At 29.6% G+C, this 25,077-nt stretch overlaps 1 protein-coding gene across 4 annotated transcripts in view; it reads right to left on the reverse strand.

Annotated features, from left to right (window-relative positions):
* Nucleotides 1–25,077, reverse strand: part of Mp (Multiplexin) — a 908,252-nt gene that overhangs the window by 700,664 nt on the left and 182,511 nt on the right. The window contains exon 2 of one of the 4 annotated variants that reach the window (XM_067052622.1): nt 60–275. The exons of 2 other annotated variants lie outside the window; for them this stretch is intronic. In XM_067052622.1, coding sequence (XP_066908723.1) covers nt 60–218 — 159 coding nt within the window. In that variant the 5' untranslated portion in view covers nt 219–275. The remainder of the gene's footprint in view (nt 1–59; nt 276–25,077) is intronic. One more of the 4 variants, XM_067052624.1, reaches the window with a different exon arrangement.

Raw genomic sequence — 25,077 nt, forward strand, 5'->3', positions numbered from 1 at the left:
AAAATTTTAAAAATGTGCAAAATAAAAAAATATAATAAAATAAAATAACTATTAAATACCTTTGCGTAGGGATGCTGCAGCGGGTACGGAGAGGGAAGGGGGTGGTTTTGGTGGAACCAGCCAGCCGTTGAGGCCACCACCAAAATGGCAGCCATGAGGAAGGCCAGAACCACCATGACCACCACCAGCTTGCTCCTCGAGGACATCACGATCGCCATCTTCACTAGAACCTCACCACAATCACCACTACACTCTTCGGCACTCGGGCGTCACTGCTGTAGTATCATGACCAATAATGTTGTTTGTTAATGTTTATATATTGCAGCATGGATAAGTTGTCGTTTGCATCTTTGAGAGTACATATAAGAATTTTAATAACAAAACCGGGGTATATATGTTTTTTGTTTACATTCTACTTGGCTATTTCTGACATACGTTGGAGGAGAATTTATCCTGTAGGTTAATTTTTACGGTTGAATTCTGAAATCTGAATTTCCAAACAATATTACCGATGGTAAACAATATTTACCAAACCTATTCCTATGAAATTTTAAGTAGCTTTGCTAAAAATATCCAGAAAACACCTCCTAAAATATTATAGAGTTTTAGAGATTATATCAATATTATTGTAAAAGTTTGGCAGTTAAAATTACGGGTTGTTAGTATTAACCTTGCTTACATTCTAAAAATTTACAGTATATATTATTCATTATACCTAATGATATAATTTGAATTAGTAAGTGATCTTTTATTATTTATTTCTAGCCAATGTACAGGTTCTGGCGTAGTTGATCTGTAGGTAGGTAGGTTATTTGATTTAAATGTTTCAATACTTATCCAATTTTATGTTGAAAAAACAAATTAAATAAAACAATAGTTGTTACCTTAACATCCATAAAATGGTAGAAATAAACAATAATATCCGGATATTTTATATTATATATTTAATTTTAAAAATATCATAACAAATTGAACTAAAAAACATTGTGAACTTCGAAAGAACCAAAATTTGTCAATAATCAACTTTTACTATTATCTTAATCCCACTTCGCCTGAATTCGTATCATTTGAGAAATGAAATTTCAAAACGTATGTCGTCCATTTTATTTCGAAATATATTTTTTTTGGCATCTATGTGGCTGTGAATGTTTGAAAGTGAATTTTTAAAATATCTCAGAATTGAATTGAATTTGAAAATGATCAAAAAATACATCCAGTTCGTTTTTATTTTTATTTCATTCATAATTTTTTTTTTTTTAATCGTGATTTAAGCCGCTGAATATATTTTTCTTGATTATGTAGGAATTCTATCTACTTCGACGACCTTCCCGTAACTTCCATAATTTAAAAAATATCCTGAAATCGGATAATTAATGACATAAAAATTTTAATATGACGATTTTTAAAATAAAAAAAAAAGAACGAAAAATATTTGTATACTTAAGTCATTGATTATTTTTACTAAGTATTTTAGCAGAAAAACATGATTAAGTTCCTATATAGGTAATATAGGTATATACCTAATAGGTTCCTAGTTTTTATATTTAATTTCTAAAAAATTTTACTAGATCGACTTTAGTCATAAACACTAGATAAGGCCAACATTTTAATTTATTTCATTTTTTCAACTAATAATGTCGAACAATAGAGTGAAATGCACCATCGACAGTTCTACTTCTAACGGCCATCCTCGAGATTTTTCATTCCTGTCAAAAATCGTCAACAAAAACAATTGTTACAAAGATTTACACGAAACTTTTAAACCTGATAAATCATCTAACTTATAATTCGTCAACAATCTTTAAAAAAAACTAATTTAAATAACCATCACGCTTATTGTTAAAACTAAAGGAGAAAATTACAGAGGCGGATAAGATCGGAACGAAGCAGTGACTCAAGTAACAACAAAGTTGACGGAGAACAGAAATAAATAATGTGGTTGGCACCTCTAGCCCTTGAAGGCTCTTTCCTAACGATCTTGCAGGTCACGAAACTTTGTTGGCAGGGGGCAGTACCCTACCCATTGTATGAGATTATTCTCTACAGGAGTTTTGTTAAAATAATATTTTATTAGTATGAAAAAAATATATAAACTTCTCATTCGAAACCTGTTTTCGCAATGGTGTATGTCGAATTGCATAAAAAATTATGAGAAAATTAATTGACACCAAAGAGACAATATAAAGATATACACATTTATCTAAACAAAAAATGATGCTATTGGCGTATTTTATTGATATATTATTTAAAAGTCCAGTACTAATGAAGGTTTTAATCTCCTTATACCACTTCCCTCCTTTCATTCTTTCTCTCTCCTTCTTCTTTATACTCTTTCTTATGATACTTATTTCGCCTTTAAATTCATGTTTAAAGTTGTAGAGTTATAAACACCAAAATTGTTGCAATTATTGAAATTATTAAAGCTTTCATAAGCTTACTTATTTTGTTATTATTAATCATCTAATTTTTTATATCATTTGTAAAATTATGATGTACCAACTTGAAATAATGAAATTGAGAAATAGACAAATTTTACTTAAATTTGTATTTTATAAAAAATATATTTTTCATTTAATTTAGTACATTTTCTATTTAAATAACTTAAAAATGGCACATTATATACAACACTAGTAGTACCGCAACAGGGACACATACACAGGTTTTATAATTTAGAATAAAATTAAAAAATAAAAGTTATAAAAACAGAACTTTGATGTAATATAGGTTTTAAAAGCATGTTTCTGAATTTCAGATAGTCACATATTAAAAAAAAATGAGCAGTAGATTTAATTTTTTTTAATTTGCAGAATTCATTATTTATAATAATTGCAGATAAATAATAATACTAAATCTTTAACAAAACATAGAACATATTCATTATAATAAAAATCTTTGTACATGAATAATAAGGAACTTGTTCAGTCATATCGCTATCCCAACACAAGCGTGCTTTGGTAACATCGGTATTACAATATTTCTCAAATCATCCCTATTTCCACTTCATTCCTCCAGACAGGTTTCAAAATCACTACCTGGATAACATTTATTTTTTTCTTCCAATTTCTTTCCCTATTTGACTGCAAAAATTTATTAATTATTTATTATTCGCGGATGGAGTACCAGCATTTTTATTATTATTTTTTTTCATGCTTCCATGATTAATTTATCATAACTGCAAGAGAGTAAAAAAAAATCATGATAAAACTCTACGATTTTCAAGGTCTTTTTTCATTCCATAGCAATCGCTGAAATCCAAAACATTTTTCACAACCTAAATATTTCATAGAACGTTCTTGGGTCACATATCCACAAATAATGTTGCCTATTCGTAGAACTACGTCCTATGAAAAATCCTTTGCCATATGTACTACCAGAATTTAGAGTTCCTAATCAGTAAAATCTTATGTAATTATATTCTTCTTGAAAGTATTACATAACTAAATAAATGTTATAATTCATTTTGTTTAATTTCAAATTAAGTATTTAAAATTAGTTATATATACTATTGAGAGATTTTCTCATTGTCTATTTACGCAAATATCTTATAAATTAGTGGCCTTTTTAACCTCAATACTTTTGTTCTTTGTCGTGGCCTGAATCAAATCAAGACTTTTTAAAATAATTTTCGCATTGTAAAATATCGGTTTAGGAAAAAAAAATTAACTGTAGATATTTATAAAATTACAGTTTTCAATATAAATAAGGATCATTATTATATATTATATAATAAGAATTACATCGCATTAACTTAGTGATTGTTTTATTTTTTCAAATCTCGATATATATCTATAAATCTCAAGGATCTCTCAACGTCGACCCGAGTTTGAGCGATTAATTGGTGGGCCGACCTATCAAAGTATTTTCGATGCTCTTTGACGTGGTGCATTCGGACCGGGTCCAGATTAAGCCAGTGGAAACTGCTGTATCAATGACAATCGAATGGAGTATATCGGATTTCGTTATTGCTGCTGGATTCACAACCATCGAAAACCGAAACTGTGACGGCATAGGAAAGCGATGAATCTAATCCTACCTGTCATTTGGGTTCGGCCTGGTTCTGTATGGCCGTATTCGGTTGCTAGCTGTCGATCAAATCTTGTGTAGATCCTAGTAAAGTGGTAAGCTTCATGGAATGGATTCCTCTTTTAGACATGAAAACATAGGAAACTCTTGGATTTTTTTTTCAATTAAAAAAGAATTGAGTGTAGAAAAAAATAGTTATTATCGACATATTTAATTATTGTGATAAAATATTATATTTAACGAAATTAAGATGATGTTATTTTATTTTTTTAAAAAAACATTATTTTAAAATTTTCCACGAACGTTGTTTTCCTCATTCTGAATAGCTTCCACAATTTTCGTCTGTTCCTCTCAATCCAAGTCTTATTTTTTACCTTATGCCAGGTTCAGCCAAACTTATAACCCACTTCATCTTTTCATTTTAATTTCAGACTTTCTTCTTTCTACTTCTCATTCCAATCATAACTTAGAACTTTTATATTATTCTTCCTCATTTAACCTGCTCTGGATATGAGATACAGTTATGGATAGTGTTAACCTCATGTATATAATGAGAAGTTAATAGGGGAAGCGATCATCCGTGATGATCCAATAATCCATGACAAAAATCCATATGTTAAAATTTAATAATTAAAACAAAATCATACATTACACATAAACCTTATTTTACTTGGACCAATTAATTAAAGATAAAAAACACTATTAGAATGTAGAATTTCGAAAATTACTAAGATGAATCAAACTACTAAATATACTTAAAAAATGTAATTATGTAATTAATCATGTTAAGAAAAAATATTATGAGAAGTAGATTAACGACAATAAAATATAATGATAAAGATAATAAAACAAAGAAATAATATATTAAGTTGTATAAACAAGAAGAATAAGTGTTAAAACAGGAAATAAATAATAAGATCATAATTTTTTTTTTATAGTCATACTGTTCTTTTGTTCTATTAAACTATTATAAATCTTCTTATAGATTAAAAATCTAGGCAAAAATATCATATTTTTTTAAACTTTTATTGGATACCTAGAACTTAATTGGAAACTTGTACAGAGAGAATTTAGTTCGAGATTAATTCGTCACCTAAAATAACTATTCCCATTTTTCCAATTTTTGAAAACCGACAACAAACAAAATTAAAATATGAATTAGTAATTGAATTTTTTTTTCCATACTTTGATAAATTTTTATAAACAACTGTTTACAGAAACATTAGGGTTTTAGTTCGTTGATTTTTAAGACTGTCGTTATAAAACTTGGCGGAAGAAGTATAATGGAAAGGGTGAGCTCGTAGAAAAAGTGAAGCATGTCTATGGACCTTTCAGGGGCGTGGCAGGAGAGTAGGGGAAGAGTAGGAGCCAATCACTGGCTGCCTTCTGTTTCATTTTAGATTACAATGACGGATGTTCCTATCAACTTCAACGTAAATCTTCCTTTTTTTGGCAATTTTTGGACTTGCTTTAAAGGAGAGTAGGGTTATGGCACCATACTAAAGGATAATTTTATCCCACGTGACAAAAATCCATATATTGAAGCTTAATAGGTAAAATAAAAATTGAATGCATTAAATCATGATGATAATTAAAAACTTATCACTGAAAATTAAAAATATAATAATTTTTAAAAAAATCTATAAAAACTTGGAAACAGACAATAATAATTATAATTATGATAATTGTGTAAAACTCTGAATTATACTAACTATTATAATTAGAACATAATACACAAACGTTCGGTCTTTAATGAACGATCAAAATTATTGAATGTAAGTTATAATATTTACATTAATTAGAACTATTTTTTTATGTACTGAAACATACAATAAATAATTTTATAAACATTTGTCCTCTATAATACCCAAGGTTCACAACATCCTAAGATATTCATACTAACAATAAATTTTATGAGATATTCGATACTTATAATACTCTCTATTAATCCCTTAAACGTACGTGCGAGAAAATATATATGTTTATGAGAAAAGGTCTTTATTTATCATTTCATGAGGTAAATTTTATTTAAGTAATCATTTTTTTTTTACACCTTATAAATATAAATCAATATAAATAAAATATAATTTTTTCTTATATTGAAGTAATTTTATCTTTATTTTCGGCTTATGATGACGAAACCTCATCCATTGTCGAATTCGATTAGCAATCCTACAAGAGTTTTTATTCTCGAAAAATAATGTTGAGATTGTGTTGATGGATAAGCCACTAGCAGAAAATTTTCAAAGAACGCCTTAGAAGATGATAATTATTCAGCTTTATAGACCCAAGCAAACAGCAAGGGAATACTACAAAAATAGATTTATTTCCCCCTTTGATCGGCAAAATTGTTCATCTAGCACTGTAGAAATTTCTCATGAACCAAAAACATTAATTTTTCAAATATATATTTCTAATTTCGGAGAACGGTAACTTATATATTTTATTCACTCAAATACTGAATAATCCCAGTGGTTCTAGAGTTAGTATAAAAAATTGTAAAATTCAATCCTCTTGAAGACCGAAAAATTGTGATAATTTATGCAATATTTTTATTTATTTATTTTTTTTTATAGGTTAAGGACGAGAAGAACAAAAACAACAAGGCAGTTGATCGTTCTGACAGTGACGTTGTTAACTAAGGATGAAAATAATTCTATGATATTTCTATAAATACAGGTTGTCTTATAAAGAGATCATAAAATGAGTTGTGAATTAGTTTATTTAATGGAAAATCTGCGGACAAAGGAGGGGTAGGCATGCAGAAACAGCTATCACGTCAGTAAAGAAGTTGGTAATGTTGTAAAGTATAAAGATCTATCATAATAATCATATTATGTGTCATACACGATAAGTGCATAAATATTTCTATTTATATAAAGTATCCTAAACGCCCACGTTGAGAAAGCAGCCCACGGCAAAAGCCAGCAAGATTGGACAAAGTATCGCTGGAGCAAATTAGGACGTGGCGAAGAGAGATCTATATCATTGAGAAGACAGCTCGTTCATCTTATTCTGTCACACAGCTTCTTAATATACCTGTCTCATTGCCATTTCCTAATTCCTCTTACCTTCATTATACTTCCCTAATTTAACTTTATCGGGTTAGTAATGTACTCGTAGATTAGATTATTCTATTAACATGTTTTGAAAAAAACAACCTTAAAACTTTAAAAACGGCCTAGCTAATTTATTTAACTCTTAAATATAAATCATAATTTAGTACTTAAGCTGGTATCACACAATGAGAGTTTTTGGCAGAGATCTTTTTATAAAAGCATTCATGAGTGAACTTAGTCTTAGAAATGCTATGAACTCCAAATACGTCGAAGACTTTATAAAATCTCAGTTTTCTCTAGAGTGGTTGTAAACCTAAATCTCCAGTATAGATTTTGAACATCATTTCAGAAATGTAGCTAATAAGAAAATAGTGTAATAACATTTACCAGACAATTGTTTTAGGAATGGCCGTCTACAAATATAATGCTTTATTTTGATGAATGAATAATTATTTCAAGAATAAAATACATTAAGTTGTTTGATTTAGACTATTTCATCAAATAATCATTTACCGAATAATTATTATTTCTTATATACTTATTTCGTTGATTGAATTGATAAATTATTTAAACAGTGCCCAGGTTTATTTATTATTGTAAACGAAAACTGAGAGTTTATAAAATCTTCAATGTATTTATTTTTTGAAATAATTATTCATTCATTAAAATAAGGGACTATATTTGCAGACGGTCATTCCTAAAACAATTGTCTGCCAAATGCTATTTCACTATTTTCTTATTATTTTTTTTTTTAATTATTAGCTACATTTCTGAAATAATGTCCTAAAGCTATACAGGAGATTTAGGTTTACAACCACTCTAACAACTCGCGGCGGTATGATCTGCCATACTGCCACCCACATGTAAATGGTCTGACGAGTTAGTTGACAGTTAAACAACTGTAAAACTCCTTTACACGGTGATACTTTACAGACACGGTAACTACTGTGGTAGCCACTGGAATGTTGGCAACTTAATGATACTGCTCAGTAGTCAGTCAACTGTCCTGGCATTATTTTCGCAATAGATCTGATGGTAAAGTTGATAGTACGTGGTTCACTCTCACTACTATCGCGTTAAAGCTAGTTTACATGCTCAAACTTTACAGCAACAGTAATAACTGTCACAACTACTGCAATAGTGGGAATTGTATGATAGTTGTCATTATGACAGTATTTGAATTAAAAACAGTATCTACTATCATCCCAGTATTGTAGCACTAGGTACGGCATTTATAGTTGACAGAGGTGGTGAAACTACTGTCACGTTAAAACACGATTGCTTGATAACAATTGTCAGCCACGGCAGTAACCGTCGCAGCCACTGCAATGGTTGGAACAATAAATAGTATCGGTCCAACCCGACTTTACAAAGTACCAAGACTTCACCTTACGAGTCGAGGGTTAACAATTAACAACCACATCCAAACTTTTATAAAATATAGTACGGAGAGCCTATCTTTGGTAACATCTTTCTTCTACCAAAGTTATGCTACTAGACTGTAAAATTTTCCGCCAAACGTTTTTTATAAAAGATCTTTGTCAATAAACTTTAATATGTAGAGTTCATATCGGCCTTAGCTATGATAGTACATGGTAGTAAATCATGATTCTCGATGATACGAATTAAAATTAAATTTTAAAACTTTAGATTTAATCCATGTTATTCACTAACAGAAAGAAAGTTTAATAATATTTTTTGTAATGATAATATACATTCTTACTTTCACTTACTAAGTATGAAATATATATTAAGAGAATGTATTGCGATAGTAAACAATTTTGAATCCTGATTTTCGACAGACGTCCAAGTTCCTTGTGTCCAAATAACTAAGTCTTGCCAAATGTCTGTGTGTGTGTAGTCAGCATCATTAGTATTGTGACAGTAAATAATTTTAAAATATCTGTCCTTAAATGAGCGAAGCGCACCAGATATGTTTTTATATATCGTTAATTCTAATCTAAATGTTTCGCAAAAAAATATTAATTTTTAAAAATATAATTCAACATTTATAATAGTAAACTTTTAATGCCATTTATTAGGAAAGATAATTATTTTCATCTTTCTCCTAAAATGAGATGGTAGACCATATTACTAATGATTAAGTATGTCTCAGAAAACTCTATACCATAGTCCCCTTTACGATGCTGGAAGAGTAAAGCTTGCAAAAACTAAACTGAGCTGAGCCTAGGTAATAGTCCTGTTTCCCCTGTAGGACCTATTGCGACTACCCAGATCTTCTTGGCTTGCTAATATCCTTCTGGAGTCGTCCCGTTTCGTTTTTTTTTTTTGTTTTTTTTCCAGCACAGATAAATTTAGATAAAGCTGAGGCACCCTTCCATGTTTATCCTTATCAGCTCTTCTCAGACAATTGTTCCCTTTAACGCACTTATCTTCTCAAAAGACCTTCTTCTGTCTTTCCTTTTTCCCCCAACTGATTGTTGTCCAATTGGTTCTCTTAACAATTGCTATCGCTACTCTTTATAAAATCTCTAAGGAAGGCAGTGAATGTAGTACAAATCAGGAAATGGCCGAAATAGATTTTAGAATTTAGATTAATTTTTTTTTATTTATATAACATTTTTGAATCTAGATGTTAATTGAACAATTCATCAAAATTAGACCGTTGTAGCTGTTGGAGTTAAAGTGTCACCTTAGCGACTCCATAATTACAACTGGTTCGAATGCGGCCGGGGCTGGTCAACCTTTATTTCGCGATGATCCCACGGAATGAAAACTCAACCATGGAGTGTGGATGACCACCCTCCTCCACTCCCCTGAATATCACAAATGACCAAGTTATTTAATTTATATTTAATGTATATTATATTATTAATAATAATGTTGTTATTAAAATTATTAAAAATGAATGTATATTAAGCTGTTAATTGTTAGATTGTCCTTGAGAAAGGCCGAAATGAGCGAAACGTAGGACTGTTGATATAATAAAGAGTGTTGAGTCTTAAAAAGGCTACCATTTCATTTATTTCAAAAATAAATACCAGTCTCAAAAAATTGAAATTATTATATATAAACTTATTAACATTTTCATATTTATAAACCTATAAGTAGGTATTATTTTCTGTGATTTAAACCTTAAACTACATTATGTAGTATTCATTATATTTATACATTCATTATATTTATATTTTATATTTTCATTATATTTATACATTTAAACCTTAAACTACATTATGTAGTATTCATTATATTATAGAATTCAGTTGAAGAAAATTTGTGAAATCAAAGTTTTTCATGTTAAAAAGCTAGTTTATTATTTTTGCTATTTTAAAGTAAATATAGCGAGGATTTTATTTTATTTATTTTTATTAGAAAAATATTCAGTCGAATCAAGAAAAAAAAATGGTATTTATAAAGTAAAAAAAAAATTATCGTGTATATTTTAATTGGATTTTAGCTTTAACAGAGTACGATTGATTCAGGAAAATTACTTAAATAAATCTAAATCTGATTCGATAAAGTAATAATATTCCCTATTAAGACAAAATGTTTATACGTGACTAGTAAACAATACAGAACTCTTTCGACCTAATGAAAATTTTATCGTTTAAATATTTCTGCTTCACGATATAAAATATAAAGTTTTCATCCAAACTGCCGATTTAAAAAGAATCCATGGTGCAATATTTGATAAGAAAGTACTTCCACTTGAGGTTAATGTGGTCAGCAGCTCACGCAACCATCAGACTTTTCGCTTAGCACTTTTATATATTTAGATAAGTTATACCACACTAGAGTCAATTGGCGATTAAGATATTAATTTGTGTGTATGGGAACCGGTGGGTTATCCATTTGGACATACTGGGGTAGGATTCAGAAATTTATTTTGGTAGAGGTAAAAAAAAAAAAAAAAGAAGCTCTTTATAGGGCTAAAGAGATTTATTTCACTATACATTTTTTAAAAATGTATCTCGGGAACTTTGAACGTAAAGAGCTAATATTTTAGAAAATGTATTTTACTTTAAAAAATATGCTATGAGGCCATTTTTAATCCTCCCTCAATATAGTTGCAGAGCCATCGATTGTGACTCCTGACTTTATATATTTGTCATTAAATTAATAAAAAATTGAGGTCAAATCACTTCTTATTTCCTCCTCTTGGTCTAGGATGAAAAACGTTCCCACGAGTTTGCTATTATGTCTTAACGACAATCTAAGGGTGTTATTTTTCCATTTATCATTTTTTTTCTCATTTTTTGCCGAAGGAATAATAGATACAAATAGAATCCTAAACGAGGATGGATTGAATAAGACGATGAAACACTTGAATAGAAAACCATTAAGGATTCCAGGTATGTCCTACCATTAGGGAAGAACTGCATAATGGACTGAGAGTGTCATCGAATTCTTTCACCTCGCGGATAGCTTAAACCATCTGTCATAGGTATCCGCGCGGCATCTGGTGAGTGTTAGCTGCCGCAATCGCGTAATAATTTGCGGGGCAACCGCAAACTAACTGCCCGGGCGACAATTCACTTTAACACAACTACAGCCTCTAATTCACTGACACGTATGGAGACAGATGGCAACATTGGCTTCATGTGTTGTTAATATGGCGGCAGTACCTCTGCAACTGCGACCCTCTATACACGTGGGGATGAAATTTGTGAGTACGAGAAAGAGCCGGGAAGAAAAAAAAGACAGTTATCTCACCCCAATTTTTTATTACTTTAATGAAAACTATGTATAATTACTAGTTAAAATTGATGAGTCTGCCAAGTATAGTTAGAGGGAATACAAAATGGTGGCTGTTTCAAAACCTTAAAGAAACAATAATTTTTCATTTGGAGCTCTATATCTTAAAACTACCAACAACACTAGAAAATATAAAAGAACATTATTTTAAGAAGAGAAAATTTGCTGAAATATTTGCCCTAAAAGAGCTATTTACGTCCAATATTTCTCGAGATATAGCCTTTTAAAAAGCAATATTTCTTAAAAATCTACTGAAGGATTAGTAGTTAGTTAATTTAATTTGAGAAATCTATATCTCAGGAACTATGTAACGTACAGATGTCTATTAGCACTCAAATTAAAGCTAGTGTAATGGACTATAAAGAGGTTTATGACCTTTACCTTCGTAGGAATAGTAGTTTTTATGATATTTGCTAAAATAAATTGATTTATAGTTGTACGTCTTTAAGTACGTCCCATACAACATTTTTATGAAATATAGCTTTTTAAAAAGCTATATCTCCAGAACTATTGATTGTAAATAGCTCTATAACGGCTCATTTTTTGGCAATTATTCTTCTTTAAATGACATTCTCTTACGTTTTCTTGTGTTGTTCCTACTTTTTAAGATATTTATTTACTCACCGAATTAATCCAAAGTGCTGTCGAGTGGTTAGAAGATGCTAAAACAGTATTACTAAATTTTTTCAACAGAGTGTATTTTTCTGACTCGTTTCCCCCTGACTGGCAAACGTCTATAATAATACCAGTAGTTAAAAAAGGAAAGTTGAAAAATCTATCGGATAACTATGGCCCCATTGCTTTAACAAACACTCTGTTTGTAATTAATTTGAGTGACCACGTGATCTATATCTGAGAGACCATTTTAAGATATAGAGCTCCGAATGAAATTTTTTTTTTGGAACAGCCGTAATTTCCCCCCCCCCTACCTATACTTGGCAGACTCATCAATTTTGACTAGTAATTATACATAGTTTTCATTAAAGTAATTTAAAATTGGGGTGAGATAACTGCCTTTTTTCTCCTCTTGGGCTCTTGTACTATAAGCAATTCACTATCATAATATACATTTACGGAGCTTAACCAAACGTTTTTGCAATTTTATATCCATTAAATTGAGTGAACAATCAATTCCGAGAATTGTGCCGAATCTCTATTCGATTAAATAAAACAGAGAGATTCTGGTTCCAATTTTATTTAATTAAATACTGGAATACAACATTTAAAAGGCAATTTGTACCGAGAGAGATTAAGCTAACATACCTTAAATATAAATTTACACCTCACGTCCAAATTTTTTGCAGGGTACTCTTCCCAGGCCATTAATTACAAGTCAAATCACCATATGAAAAAATCAATTAATAGGGAATATTAATTATTAATAAGCTTACCAAATTTTATGTCTTGTTACGGATTTTGTCACAGGGCAGATTAGCCTGCAAAAGATTTTTAAATTTGTATATAAACTCCCTAACCACCCAAACCCACTAGTTTCTAACCTTGCTTCCTCTTCCATTCCTGGCAATCCTCCGAGGCGCCTGAAAAGAAGATGGCCTCCTGATCTTATAATGTAAAATGTTTTTAGAGTTCTACTACTGGATTGTTTCTCTACATGCTGTATCATATCATTATGAACTTACTTCAAGTTTGCTTGATGTATTTTTTATACATTTGTAAACGTCAATAAATAAATAATAAAAAAAAATGTATGTCAGTCGTAAATTCATACTTAAGGTATGTTATATTATTAATAATAATGTTGTTGTTGTAATTGTTACAAATTGATGTATAATAAGCTCTCAATTGTTAGATTGCACTTGTGGATTGCAGAATTGGCCGAAATATTGGACTGTTGGTATAATAAAGATTCTTGAGACTTAACAAGAATATTATTTGATTTATTTCAAAAATGTTTTTTTTAATAAAAAAAATGGTTTTTTATTTTAGAAAAAAATAAAATTCTAAATATAATCATAATAAAAGTTGAGAAAAAAATACCACTTATACGAAATCAGATCCGATAAGCTTCCAGTGAGTTTGTTAGTGATGATACCCTCTTTTTTTTTACTCTTCTTTCCTTTTTTAATTCTATTTCGGTAAAAGGTTCTTCTAATGAGACCCTAAGAGTGTTTACGGTTCAAAGTTAAGGTTGTCCTAAGGCCGGATCAGATAACTTAAGTCGGTGGAGCAGAAAGGGGTAGATAAAGAATTCACTTCATATCTCTTGATCTCAACAAACTCGTCAGTTTAAGAATCATAAAATCATAAAAAAGATTTTTTCTAAAACTTGATTTATATATAATCAACAATGTTATTTCGGGGTTTATGGATCATTACGATGTATCAATCATTGTCTTTTGTTAACAATCCATAGATAATTTATAATTAATATATTACTATTTATTACACATAGAAGTTATTATATTACTTTAAAAACAATATTGAAACGATTAATCAACACTAGCAATAAAGTTTGAGTTACTAGCAAGTATTAAACGGAAACAAATTTCTACTTTAAGTTATATCTCATAACAAATTGCTAACAATAAAAGTGTTCACATAATGGAGGGAAATGTTGGCAATGAATGAAGCATAAGCCGAAATAGCTTTATAGAGTTTATATCGCACAGACATCTGATTTAATGTAAAGGTAAAGAGATTATACATGTATAAAATATTTTATTTATAACTTAGTTAAGGGAGCAGTAGGCATAAACCTGAATAACCACATCTTATAATAAATTATTAAGAGAAATATAGCTGTCCCAGTTATGTAAATATACAAACAAGATTTAATTACATCTATTAATAATAATAATAATAATAATAATATTTAGTGTATATAGGACAGTCCTTTATTTAACTAATGAAATTAACAAGGTGAAATGGGCAAAAGAAAATGATAAACATGATATAATGGGAAGAGAGATAAAAGATATTCAAAATATCACAAAAATTAAAAGAATAATATAGAAAGTATTGGAAAAAAAATTTAAACTAATAAATACGTTTTACTTATTTGTGTCTACTGACCACGCCTCAAACTAATTTCATATAGCAAATCTACAGTAAAATATAAAAAACCTCCTTAAATTATAATTTCCGTTATTTATATATATATATATTTTATTTTTATTCTTCTACAGCTATTAGTTGAGTTTAGTACCTTTAAATGATTTTTATGAAACTCGACTAAAGTTTTCTCCTTCTAGTCCTTCAACTTTTCTTATTTAAAATAAAACTTCGAAAAAAAAATTAATAAAAAATGAAAAAATTATTTATGCACAACTCGAAATTGTTATAAACTAACATGATCTCTTGAAAGAGCCTTAAATTCTTTATAAAACAACAAAAAAGTTGAAATCAATTATTAATGATACAATCTACTGCACTTAGTATCCATGTTTTTTTTTAAGGTAAGTGGTACCGGTTTCCAAGGATATCCGTGTTACTTTTTAATAGTTTTTTGAATATTTTGAAAACTATACATCTTCCAGAACATTCAAGATGCCCTATAACATTGTCAAATTGGCATGATAAAACCGAAGAAACAGTAAACCATTGTTAGGTATGACATTGCACCACATTGGTAAGAAAAGTCATGTATGTGAACGCTGACCAAAACAATAAAATTAAAAATGGTTATAGCAAATTGAAGGTATATATAATATAAAAAGTCAACCAGGATTGATATATAAAATTAACATTGTCCAACTGTCTACATAGATAAAATTAAGCAATTATTGGGTGATGGAATGTATCAGCACAGAAATGATATAAGAAATAATGAGAAGAATTACAATAAAACAGCACTAGTGCAGCGTGCAGCTAAAAACCAACACAAATTCGATTTTGATAACACCATAATTTTAAATAAAGAAAAAAATATGGTAAAAAGAAAAATACTTGAGTCAATTTATATATCAGAGGACATCAATTATACAGTAAATTTTAAAACAGATACAAGAAATCTGAACCAACTTGTTGTATGTTACAATTTACAATTGATTTTAAAATAAAATAAATACAAATTTAGACCCAAATGCAATTTGAAATAAATTAATTAAAAGCCTGACCTGAGTGTATGGAAGGTTAAAAATAGTTTGTTTATATGATGGTTAATAGTGTTAAAAATTGATCCAAAATTAAAGGCTTTAAACATTAATGAAATTGTGAAAAGGTAGGTAACTGAACATAAGCCTTGGTAAGCCCATTAATAATTACTATAATTCCCGATTAATTTATAGTTTCACAGGGTAATTTGACTTGTAATTAATGACCTGGCCAGAACGTGTTTAAATAATTGGATGTGAAGTGTAAAGTTATATTTAAGGTATGTTAAATTGATAACAATAATGTTGTTAAAATTCCTTGTGGATGGCCGAATTGGCCAAAATGTTGGACTGTTGATGATATAATTAAGAGTGTTGAGATTAAACATGGATTTATTTAAACAATTTTGGAACAGATTTGGAACTACCTCCGGTTTTTGTAATGAAGGCGACAAGCACGGCAGTAATTTCTAATTTGCTCAAGTACTTAATGGGAAGGCGTTAAACCTAGGGCTTGGAAAGCCGCCCGTGGACGTAGCTAAGTAAGGATTTGTGGGAAACACCCTCCACAGCCAACTACTAGGCAAAGTTCTCTGACTGAAGGGCTTAGTATTTCAGGGCTTTTAAAAATCTAACTTAACACGTGAGGCGAGAGAGAACACCGTTTTGAGTAAAATTCGGGATAATCATCTACCTACGTGAGATCGAAAGCAATAATAGAAGTCAAATTCTAGATCGAATTGAAATTTACGTGTATTTAAAAAAAAAATTAAAATTATTTCAAATAGTTTAAATAATATAGTTATTATTATAGTCGGTTAAAATGTAGAGAAATAATACATGGCTACATTATGTGAGATTGTCTTTAGCTGAATTTTCTACCAATTTTTGATATATCTATTTATTTCCTATTATTTCATTTTATATTTTTCTTCAAATTAAATTATAAGAATAGTCAATTTTATTATGGAACATATTATCTAATATGAATAATATAGTCGCTGTAAAAAATTTAGTACAATTTAAATATTACTACATACATATAGCTGGCATGGTTAGGCACAGGCCTAAAAGCCCGAAGGATGGCTGGAAAGAAATTGGTCCAAAGAACTCCTTTAATTAAAGCTGCATTCACTCTAAAATAACTGTCTTTAATCTTGTTACATAAGCACAGACAGACGGACTAAATCCATTAATTTTCAGAATATTGAACTGAGTCGTTTGCACAATCGTTGGTTAGATTTCAATAAATACCTAAATATTTTATTTAACCTATTTGTCTATCTGTAAATATTAAACACAATATTTTTTGTTTAATACATTTGATTTAGTAAGTAATGGCCTAGCTCCAACGAAAGAAAAATTAGCATAGAAAGAACGAATCATGGAGTAAGTATCCCATGACAAACATGGCGCTGCGGAAGCTGACCAGTATGTTTGACCAGTACGCAATTCGTCTGCTTATATATATGTACGATGCATAATCTTTAAGTGCAGAAAAAGTACTGGGAGTAAAATAATGGATGAAATAGCTTAATTATTTTATTAATTTTAGGAAATTTAGAACTTCTGAATTATGCTTCTTTTACCGCCCTTTCTAAATAGTTTTTTTAGTTAACACTAAAAAGTTAATGTTAAAAAAAAAATTATTAAAAAGTTAATATTTTGGATAAGAATGTTGATTTAAAAATTTTCTGCAGCTTATAGAACACAACTTATTTAGACCATTTAATTTATACAACTTTACCCAGCCATACATTAAGTTTCAAATAAAAAATTACAGTTACTGTTTTAAATTTATATTTAAGAAGATGGCCACGGGACCTTCTAATTTAAATTAATGTTTGAAGTACCACCAGTGGGTGGTTCCTTCCCAAGATTTTCAAGTGAATAAGAAACATACTACATATTGACCTATTGTATTATTTTGTACAGTTGTAAATTACATTAAATAAATAATTAAAAAAAAATTTATATTTAAAAGAACTTAAAATAATTTTAATTTAAATTAAGAATAATTTAAAGATATACTACTCTGTTTTAATTTCTTAAATAAATCATTTTAAAAATTAATTTCTTGCTTACGTTCTGAGCTTCAGTGAAAAAAAAAATGATGTTAAGCTGAACCTCATAATCATGTAGGCCGCAAAACATAAATCTGGTGAATTTTGCCGGTAATAAAGCGCTACGAGGCGGCGGTGAATCGAGGGCTCGTTCGTGCACAAACCGTAACGACGCTGCACCCGCTCCGTAATTGCCGCTTTGGGTTCCCACTGTTGTATACTATTAATGCTGTTTCATCAATGGGACCAAAACCTGATAATGGGTCGTTTACCCCAATAATTAGCATATTTACCCTTTAAATCGCTCAGGAAATGGCCTGAATAAAATATTGAAAAGAAAATTACAAACACCTAAGTTGATATTTTGTATTTTTGAAATTTAGTACTAACTCAGAATGAAGTAAATCAACCATTAAATATCAAATGTATAAGTATCAAGATTTCTATGTTTCAATAAGTCTCTAAACACATAAAAAATAAAAATGTTAATATTTAATAGTTGCGATTTTTGAGCTTAACCAAAAAAAGTAACTCAGGAACTTTTAAATTACTCAAAACAAACGAACCATTGGTAAAAAAAACAATTATTAAAAATTAGGAGAGCGAAAATTCAAAATTAAATAATTTGAACTAACCATCACCTTTGTGGTAAGTAAAACTAACTCCCTCACTCACTCAAAGGACCCGGGTTGGAATCAGGCTGGGCGGAAAATCGTTTTCTGTTACTCTGTTATCGTGAGTCAACCCTGTGGGGTCTGGATTCTGGGGTCCACGCAGCCCCATGAATTAGGTAAAAATCTGGCGGTCGAGCCTGATTCTGACCAAATTACATCTTTGCACAACGTTGGTCTAGTAACAGTACTTCCTTAAAAAGTACCGAACCCCTTCATGAGTACAGATTTTTTTTTTAAATAAATTAAATAATAAAATAAATTAATTAAATTTCTAAATCACTAAATAAATATTTAAAAAAACAGAGTACATAGGATTGAAGAGATCAGGCAGTCTGGGTTTGTTTCTATTTATACTTCTGTCTCGATTTTTCTTTTTTTCTCTCTTAATTCTTTAGAATTTTTTTTTTTTATATTTTGTATTTGTATATTGTTATAAGGGCTAACAATGAAAACTGGTTATTTATTTAAAATAAGCAAAATTATCTAAAGGTACTTTGGATAGAAAATTTAAAAAAAAGTATTACCATCTAAGCGCTGTCAGACTTTATTAATGAGTATAATACCTAGCAAAAATTAAAGAACACTTGTACGTTCATATGCTGAATTCATACAAACTAGTCAGAGCCGTTTTAGAGAAAATCGAAAAAGTCGCTGTCACCTCCCAGATATATGTCTGTCTTAAATGTGTAATTTAAGTTCCGTACGTTTTTGAGCTGGACTTTTCACAAACCATTTTCCGAGCCTTTGTTATTTAAAGTCGGTGTACCCCAAAACATGTATTTCCGTCAACTTTGAGAAGAGTGCGAAATTTCGCACCATCGGAATACTTCCCCTTATTATACATTCCATATATAGGTAAGTAAAATTAAAAATGAGTTATTTGTTATTCCTTCCTATTTATATTTCGGCATTTAAATATATGTTCTTCTTTTACTGGTACAACATGAATGAACAATGAAGCTTCCCTTGGCCTGCTCAACGCCCGCCAACTATCTTTCTCTACCTTCTGTAAGGGTAACTGAGATCAGTTGGCGCAGATCCCGCCTCACAGCCCTCCATCGGCCCTTCGGACTACCACGTTGCCGCACACCATCCGGAACGTAACTGTACAGTTTATGAGCCACTCTTTCCTCGCTCATCCTCATTACATGGCCAAGCCATTTAAGCCTTTGTATCCTTATGTAAGAGGAGATGCTACATTCCTTGTAGAGTCTAAACAATTTACCATTTTTCCTTCTTCGCCAAATGCCATTCTCGCATTCGGGCCCTAAGATTCTACTCAGAATTACTCTTTCAAACCTGTCTGCAGATTAATGCTTTTATTGCTTAGGGTCCAAGTTTCTCCACCGTATGTGACGACTGGCCTTATCAACGTTTTGAACTTGGTCGTACGGCTAACAAGTTTGCTTTTGATTAGCCTTACAATGAAGAAATAGGTTCTATCTCCAGCAGCAGTTCTGCTTTTATCTTCTTCTTGATTCTCATTGATAATATTCTGATAAGAGCCAAGGTAAGAAAAACTTCTTTAATATATGTTTAAATCAATTATTTAAATATAATTAACTATTTAAGTATATGTAAAAATAAATAATTAAGAAATATTAAAAGTGAGTTTTGTTATAAAATGTTTAAAAAATTTCCCCTTTAGTTCCGGGAGATATTTCACATACTAAAAGAGCCTTTGGCCTAAGTGCTGGAGGAAAAATTTTTCGATTCCTGGGGAGGAGCATAAGTTAATATTAGGCTAAAAGGCCCGGCTAAGAAACTTTCCCAACTTACATAATTCTGTCCCAGATAGGGCGGTATCCATTGCTTTCTGTTTTTCTGCCTGAGTAAAGAAAGGGTCTAGATTTGCCCTCTGCGCTTATCTCTATCCCGTCCCGAGCGGGTAAATGCATCAAACCTAAACTCTATTTTGTTCTGCCTTTCTAAGAAGGATTTCCTAAGCCCCTTCCCCGATTGTCTATAGACAGGCTCAGTTTTGAATTAAGCAGATTCAGTCATTTTTTATATAATTCTTTTATTCATTTTTATAATCATTGGGAAAGATGAACTTATTAATTTCTTCTTTGTTTGGTTATTAATTTAACCATACTTCATAAACCATGGCAACAGCCATGGACTTGCTTTAAATTAGATAAACGTTTCGTTAATGCCAAGGTGTTGAGATAAATTAATGTATTCAGGATCCTTTTTTTTCTATTGTATAGAAAAGAATTTTCAATCTCCAAGTTGTGTCTTTGCCTCGATCTTATTGACACTTCAAATCAATGTTCTAATAGACGCTTCGTCGCCGACTTTCCAGGTTGGTTAACGCAGCACTAAAATACTCATATGTGGTTCATGTCCGATTCTTAATCTGCTTATTATGGAACAAACCTTCATCGATAAGCTTTTTGAAAGGGTTCATTTATAATAGTATTTGTTGTTTAAACGAACTGGTTAAAATTATTATTTCCCAATCTTTATTATATTACTTTCGATATTCTTTCCCTGTTTAGCAAAAAAAATTGATCATAACCCTCCATTGGTAGCTTTATGAACTTTTCTCTTTTATAAATCTAATTTTCAAACTGTTCATATGTTACTTTCCATTCCTGATTATTTTTTAATAATTTACCAGTATTTCGTAAAGTGGAGCTGCCTCCTTGTTGCTACGAAATCCATAATTGTTTCAAATTTTCAACATCACCAAAATGATGGGTTAAAAAACCCGTTTCCTTACCGAATAAATAACGTTTTATCAGTATTTCTTGTAAAAAGAAATGATATTTAGATTAAAAAGGTTTTGTTTTTAACCGTTTAAGCACTTGTGACGAATCGAGATTAAGTCTAAAATCTTTTTCAAATTACAGATATTGATTTTAAATTTTTATATTTTTTCAAGAAAATATTTAAACTATTCGATGGTAAAATCATTAGCTGTAGTCCACATATTCTAGGGACGAGGGAAAATCTCGGCTACAAAATATATTAAAAGCTACAACCAACTCCAACTCGGAATTAGCAAAGACTAAATTAGCAATGTATGGGTAAATGAACAGGGGAAAGTTTTCAGTATACAATTCCACTAATATGTTAGGCAGGGAACGAGAAGACAATGAATTTATATGGATAGGCGTATAAGCTAATAACAACTTCGTACACAAACTCTCTAACATGGCGAAATTAGCTGACGCAATATAGGTCATGTACAGAATAAACGGTAGGAACATGAACTGTATCGTTAGGATAATTTATAACAATAATTTGTATATGTATACCTGATACAATGAAACTTCTCTTAAAGGAAACCCTTCTACAACGGACCCCCCATTAACGGACATATTTATGATCTCTATATTTATGATCTCGGCTAACAAGGTGAGAATTTAATTCATTTGAACTCCATTACGATACCCCTCCATTTTAGACGTAGGAATGAATATGATTCCACATCAGGACTTTTCACTCCTTTGTAATAGAAAAAATCCATAAATCGGCCTGGTGGGCTTTACATGGTTAATGGGAGGCGTAGTATAGTCTCATACAAAAGACGTCCATAACATACAGTGTTACAAATAACTAAACAATTAAGATAAAATAAATAAATAAAAATAATTATTCTTAATAAAAGATAAAAGTCATTAACTTTACATTTATGGATTCAACAAAATAAATAATTGACTTCTAATGGAAAATCCATAGAATATGAATGTGCTAACTCACAATTCTAAAACTTGATGGTATTGAAGGTCAAAGTCATTTAGGCATGTTGTATGTGTCTTTATGTGATAATATAAAATCATATATTTTAAAATAAATTGCCAGTCCTATAAACTACAGAGAAATAAGGACTAGGAAATGAAAAATATCAAAATTTTATTATTCCGAATATGAGTGAATTTTATTTAGAGCTATAAATAATACGACATAGGCAAATAAAAAAATATAATAAATGAGGGTAATAGGGGGGGGGGGAGAGAAAGAATTGATGCCCACCCGTAATAAATTTTAAGGGTCATACTTCACTTTATACCCAGCTGTATAGTATTTAAACAAAGAGTGATATTCTGCCATAACATCTTTATTAATAGCTCAAAAGGTAGAAAGTCATTTCACCAAGTACATATAAAGTTTTGTGAGATCAAGAAATGGTGTATTAACCATTTTTTATGTTTAACCAAGATTGGCAGAGTTATCAATTTTGAAACTTACGTGTGTATAGTTTTCATTAAATTAATAAAAAGATATTCAATTTATTAATTAAAGAGTGATTTAACCTTAAATACTTTTAAACATTTTATACGGACTAGTTTCAGCATATATGGCTGTTATTCCTTACTGAAAACTTTATAGAACTTCACCTGAAACCATTTTTTTACTTAAGCCACTTTTTCACTCAATGACTAATAAATAGTACAATTTCCTTTTTAATTATTGATTTATTTTTATATCACAAAAATGATTAATCAAATGTAAAACATAAATTTATAAAAAGTAAAGTCAATAAAATGCGGTACAATGTCAAATTCATTCTGCATTAAATCTCAGCACTGCAATAAACAATATTCATGTATATCAGAAAATCAATTAATGCAACACGCGAAAACAAGAGTCTGTACTTGTCTCTAATTCTTGTATATCTGAGCATTGACAAAGCTCATGGCGTGTATTGATCATACTTGATAATGGAGCACATCTTCAATTTAAGCAGTAATCAAAACTGATTTATTATTTAAACAGTTATAAACTTAATTATAATTTTAAGACTATGTTATAAACTATTTTTACTCCTAGTGTTTTAAATATACGATTCCTTGACTTTAATTTATTTATAAATTTATGTAATCTGGTTTTCAATAGACTTAGTTAATTAATTTACAGGTTAGTTAAAAGGAAAACTGTTCCAGGAATTTAAAATAAAAAATCGTCTTTAAGGTTTCTAGAGGGCGTATGGCCCACAAGAGAAAAGCTTCATCTATAACAGTAATTAGAATTTAAAAAAAAAACGAAAATTATGTAAAAAAAATTAATATAATATATAAAACAAAATTTTTACTTCCTTTAATTCAAACAGTAACCAATAAAATAGATTTGATCATTTTTGTATATTAAAAAGAGTTTCATAATCAGCAATCAAGAGAAAAATTTAAATTCGGTGATGGACTATTACTGAAATTGTACCGATAGAAAAATGCACCAGTTATTAACAGGTCAACCTCTGTTTTTAAAATTTAAGAGTTTGGTGCAAACAACCGCTTCAAACGATCTATTGTACCTTTAAATAACATTTTATTGACATAATTTTATATTCGTTATTTAATGTAATTTTAAAGCTTGATTTATTTAAGAGTTCAAACAAGAATTACTATAACAAAACTAATAAAATCATAATAATCAAAATGTAGTTTAGGATATATAAAAATTCTCAAAATTTAAAACAAATTATTGACCCGACATCTGCATGATAAAAACGAAGCCAAGTTACTGCACGGTATGAAGTTGTAACTCATATGTACCTACGTCCTACCAATTTCCATTTCAGTTTTTCATTTTAATTTATATCACTTTTTTTACATAAATAATTAATTTATCAGTTAAACTAATTTCTGGATCTGCATTTGAGATGTAAGATTCTAAATAAAACCTCTATCAAAGAAGGTATAAATGAAAATATTACTGATTTTGTTGTTTTAATTGGAATGTTTAAAAAAAATATTATATTTAAAAATTTTGCTATCTGAAATCTCCTTTCTAGTCCAAGAGCCCAAGAGGTAAAAAATCAGTTATTTTACCCCAGTTTTTATTACATTAATGAAGACTATGTGTAGTTTGTAGCCAAACTTTATGAGATTGTATAGTTAGAGACGATAAAAAAATATCAGCTATGTTTCTTATAGTTATATTACTTTTTATAACCACTACATTTCATGCATCTTTTTACATTATAATAGTATTATTGTGTGCTCTTATAACATCACAAGGGTAACTCTAATAGGCAAAGAGGGGATCCCAAAAGAGTGTCTGTTGCCAAAGTATTTATTTAATAATCTCTTTTTCGAATAAGAATACTGATGATAATTCACAGTAGACTTTTTTTAGGAGGTTACTAAATTTTTAGCAACCGGTTATAAATAATAATCAAATTGAAAAAAATATATTGTTGTCCAAAAAATTTAATTTAAATGTAATGAAAATATAAAATTGATAGCCATACTAAAATATACGATCTCCAGTTGGATACAGGAATATACTTGTACTATATAGATAGTATTTAATATTTTAGAAAAATTAATTATGTAATTATTTTAGGTATCAACTTTATTTCTAAATTCACAAGTTCAAAAATATTTCTTTAGAAAAGAAACTCCTAGGGACAAAGACTTTAATTCTTTCTAATCGCATAATAAATTATTCTATAAACGAATAGATAAAGAAGATTAAAAAAAATTTTTTTTTTTTTTTATTTATTTATTTGTTGATATTTACAACTGTATAAAAAAATACA

Source organism: Halyomorpha halys, unplaced genomic scaffold (genome assembly GCF_000696795.3).
Source record: "Halyomorpha halys isolate HHAL.00 unplaced genomic scaffold, Hhal_1.1 Scaffold226.1, whole genome shotgun sequence".
Lineage (NCBI taxonomy): Eukaryota > Metazoa > Arthropoda > Insecta > Hemiptera > Pentatomidae > Halyomorpha > Halyomorpha halys.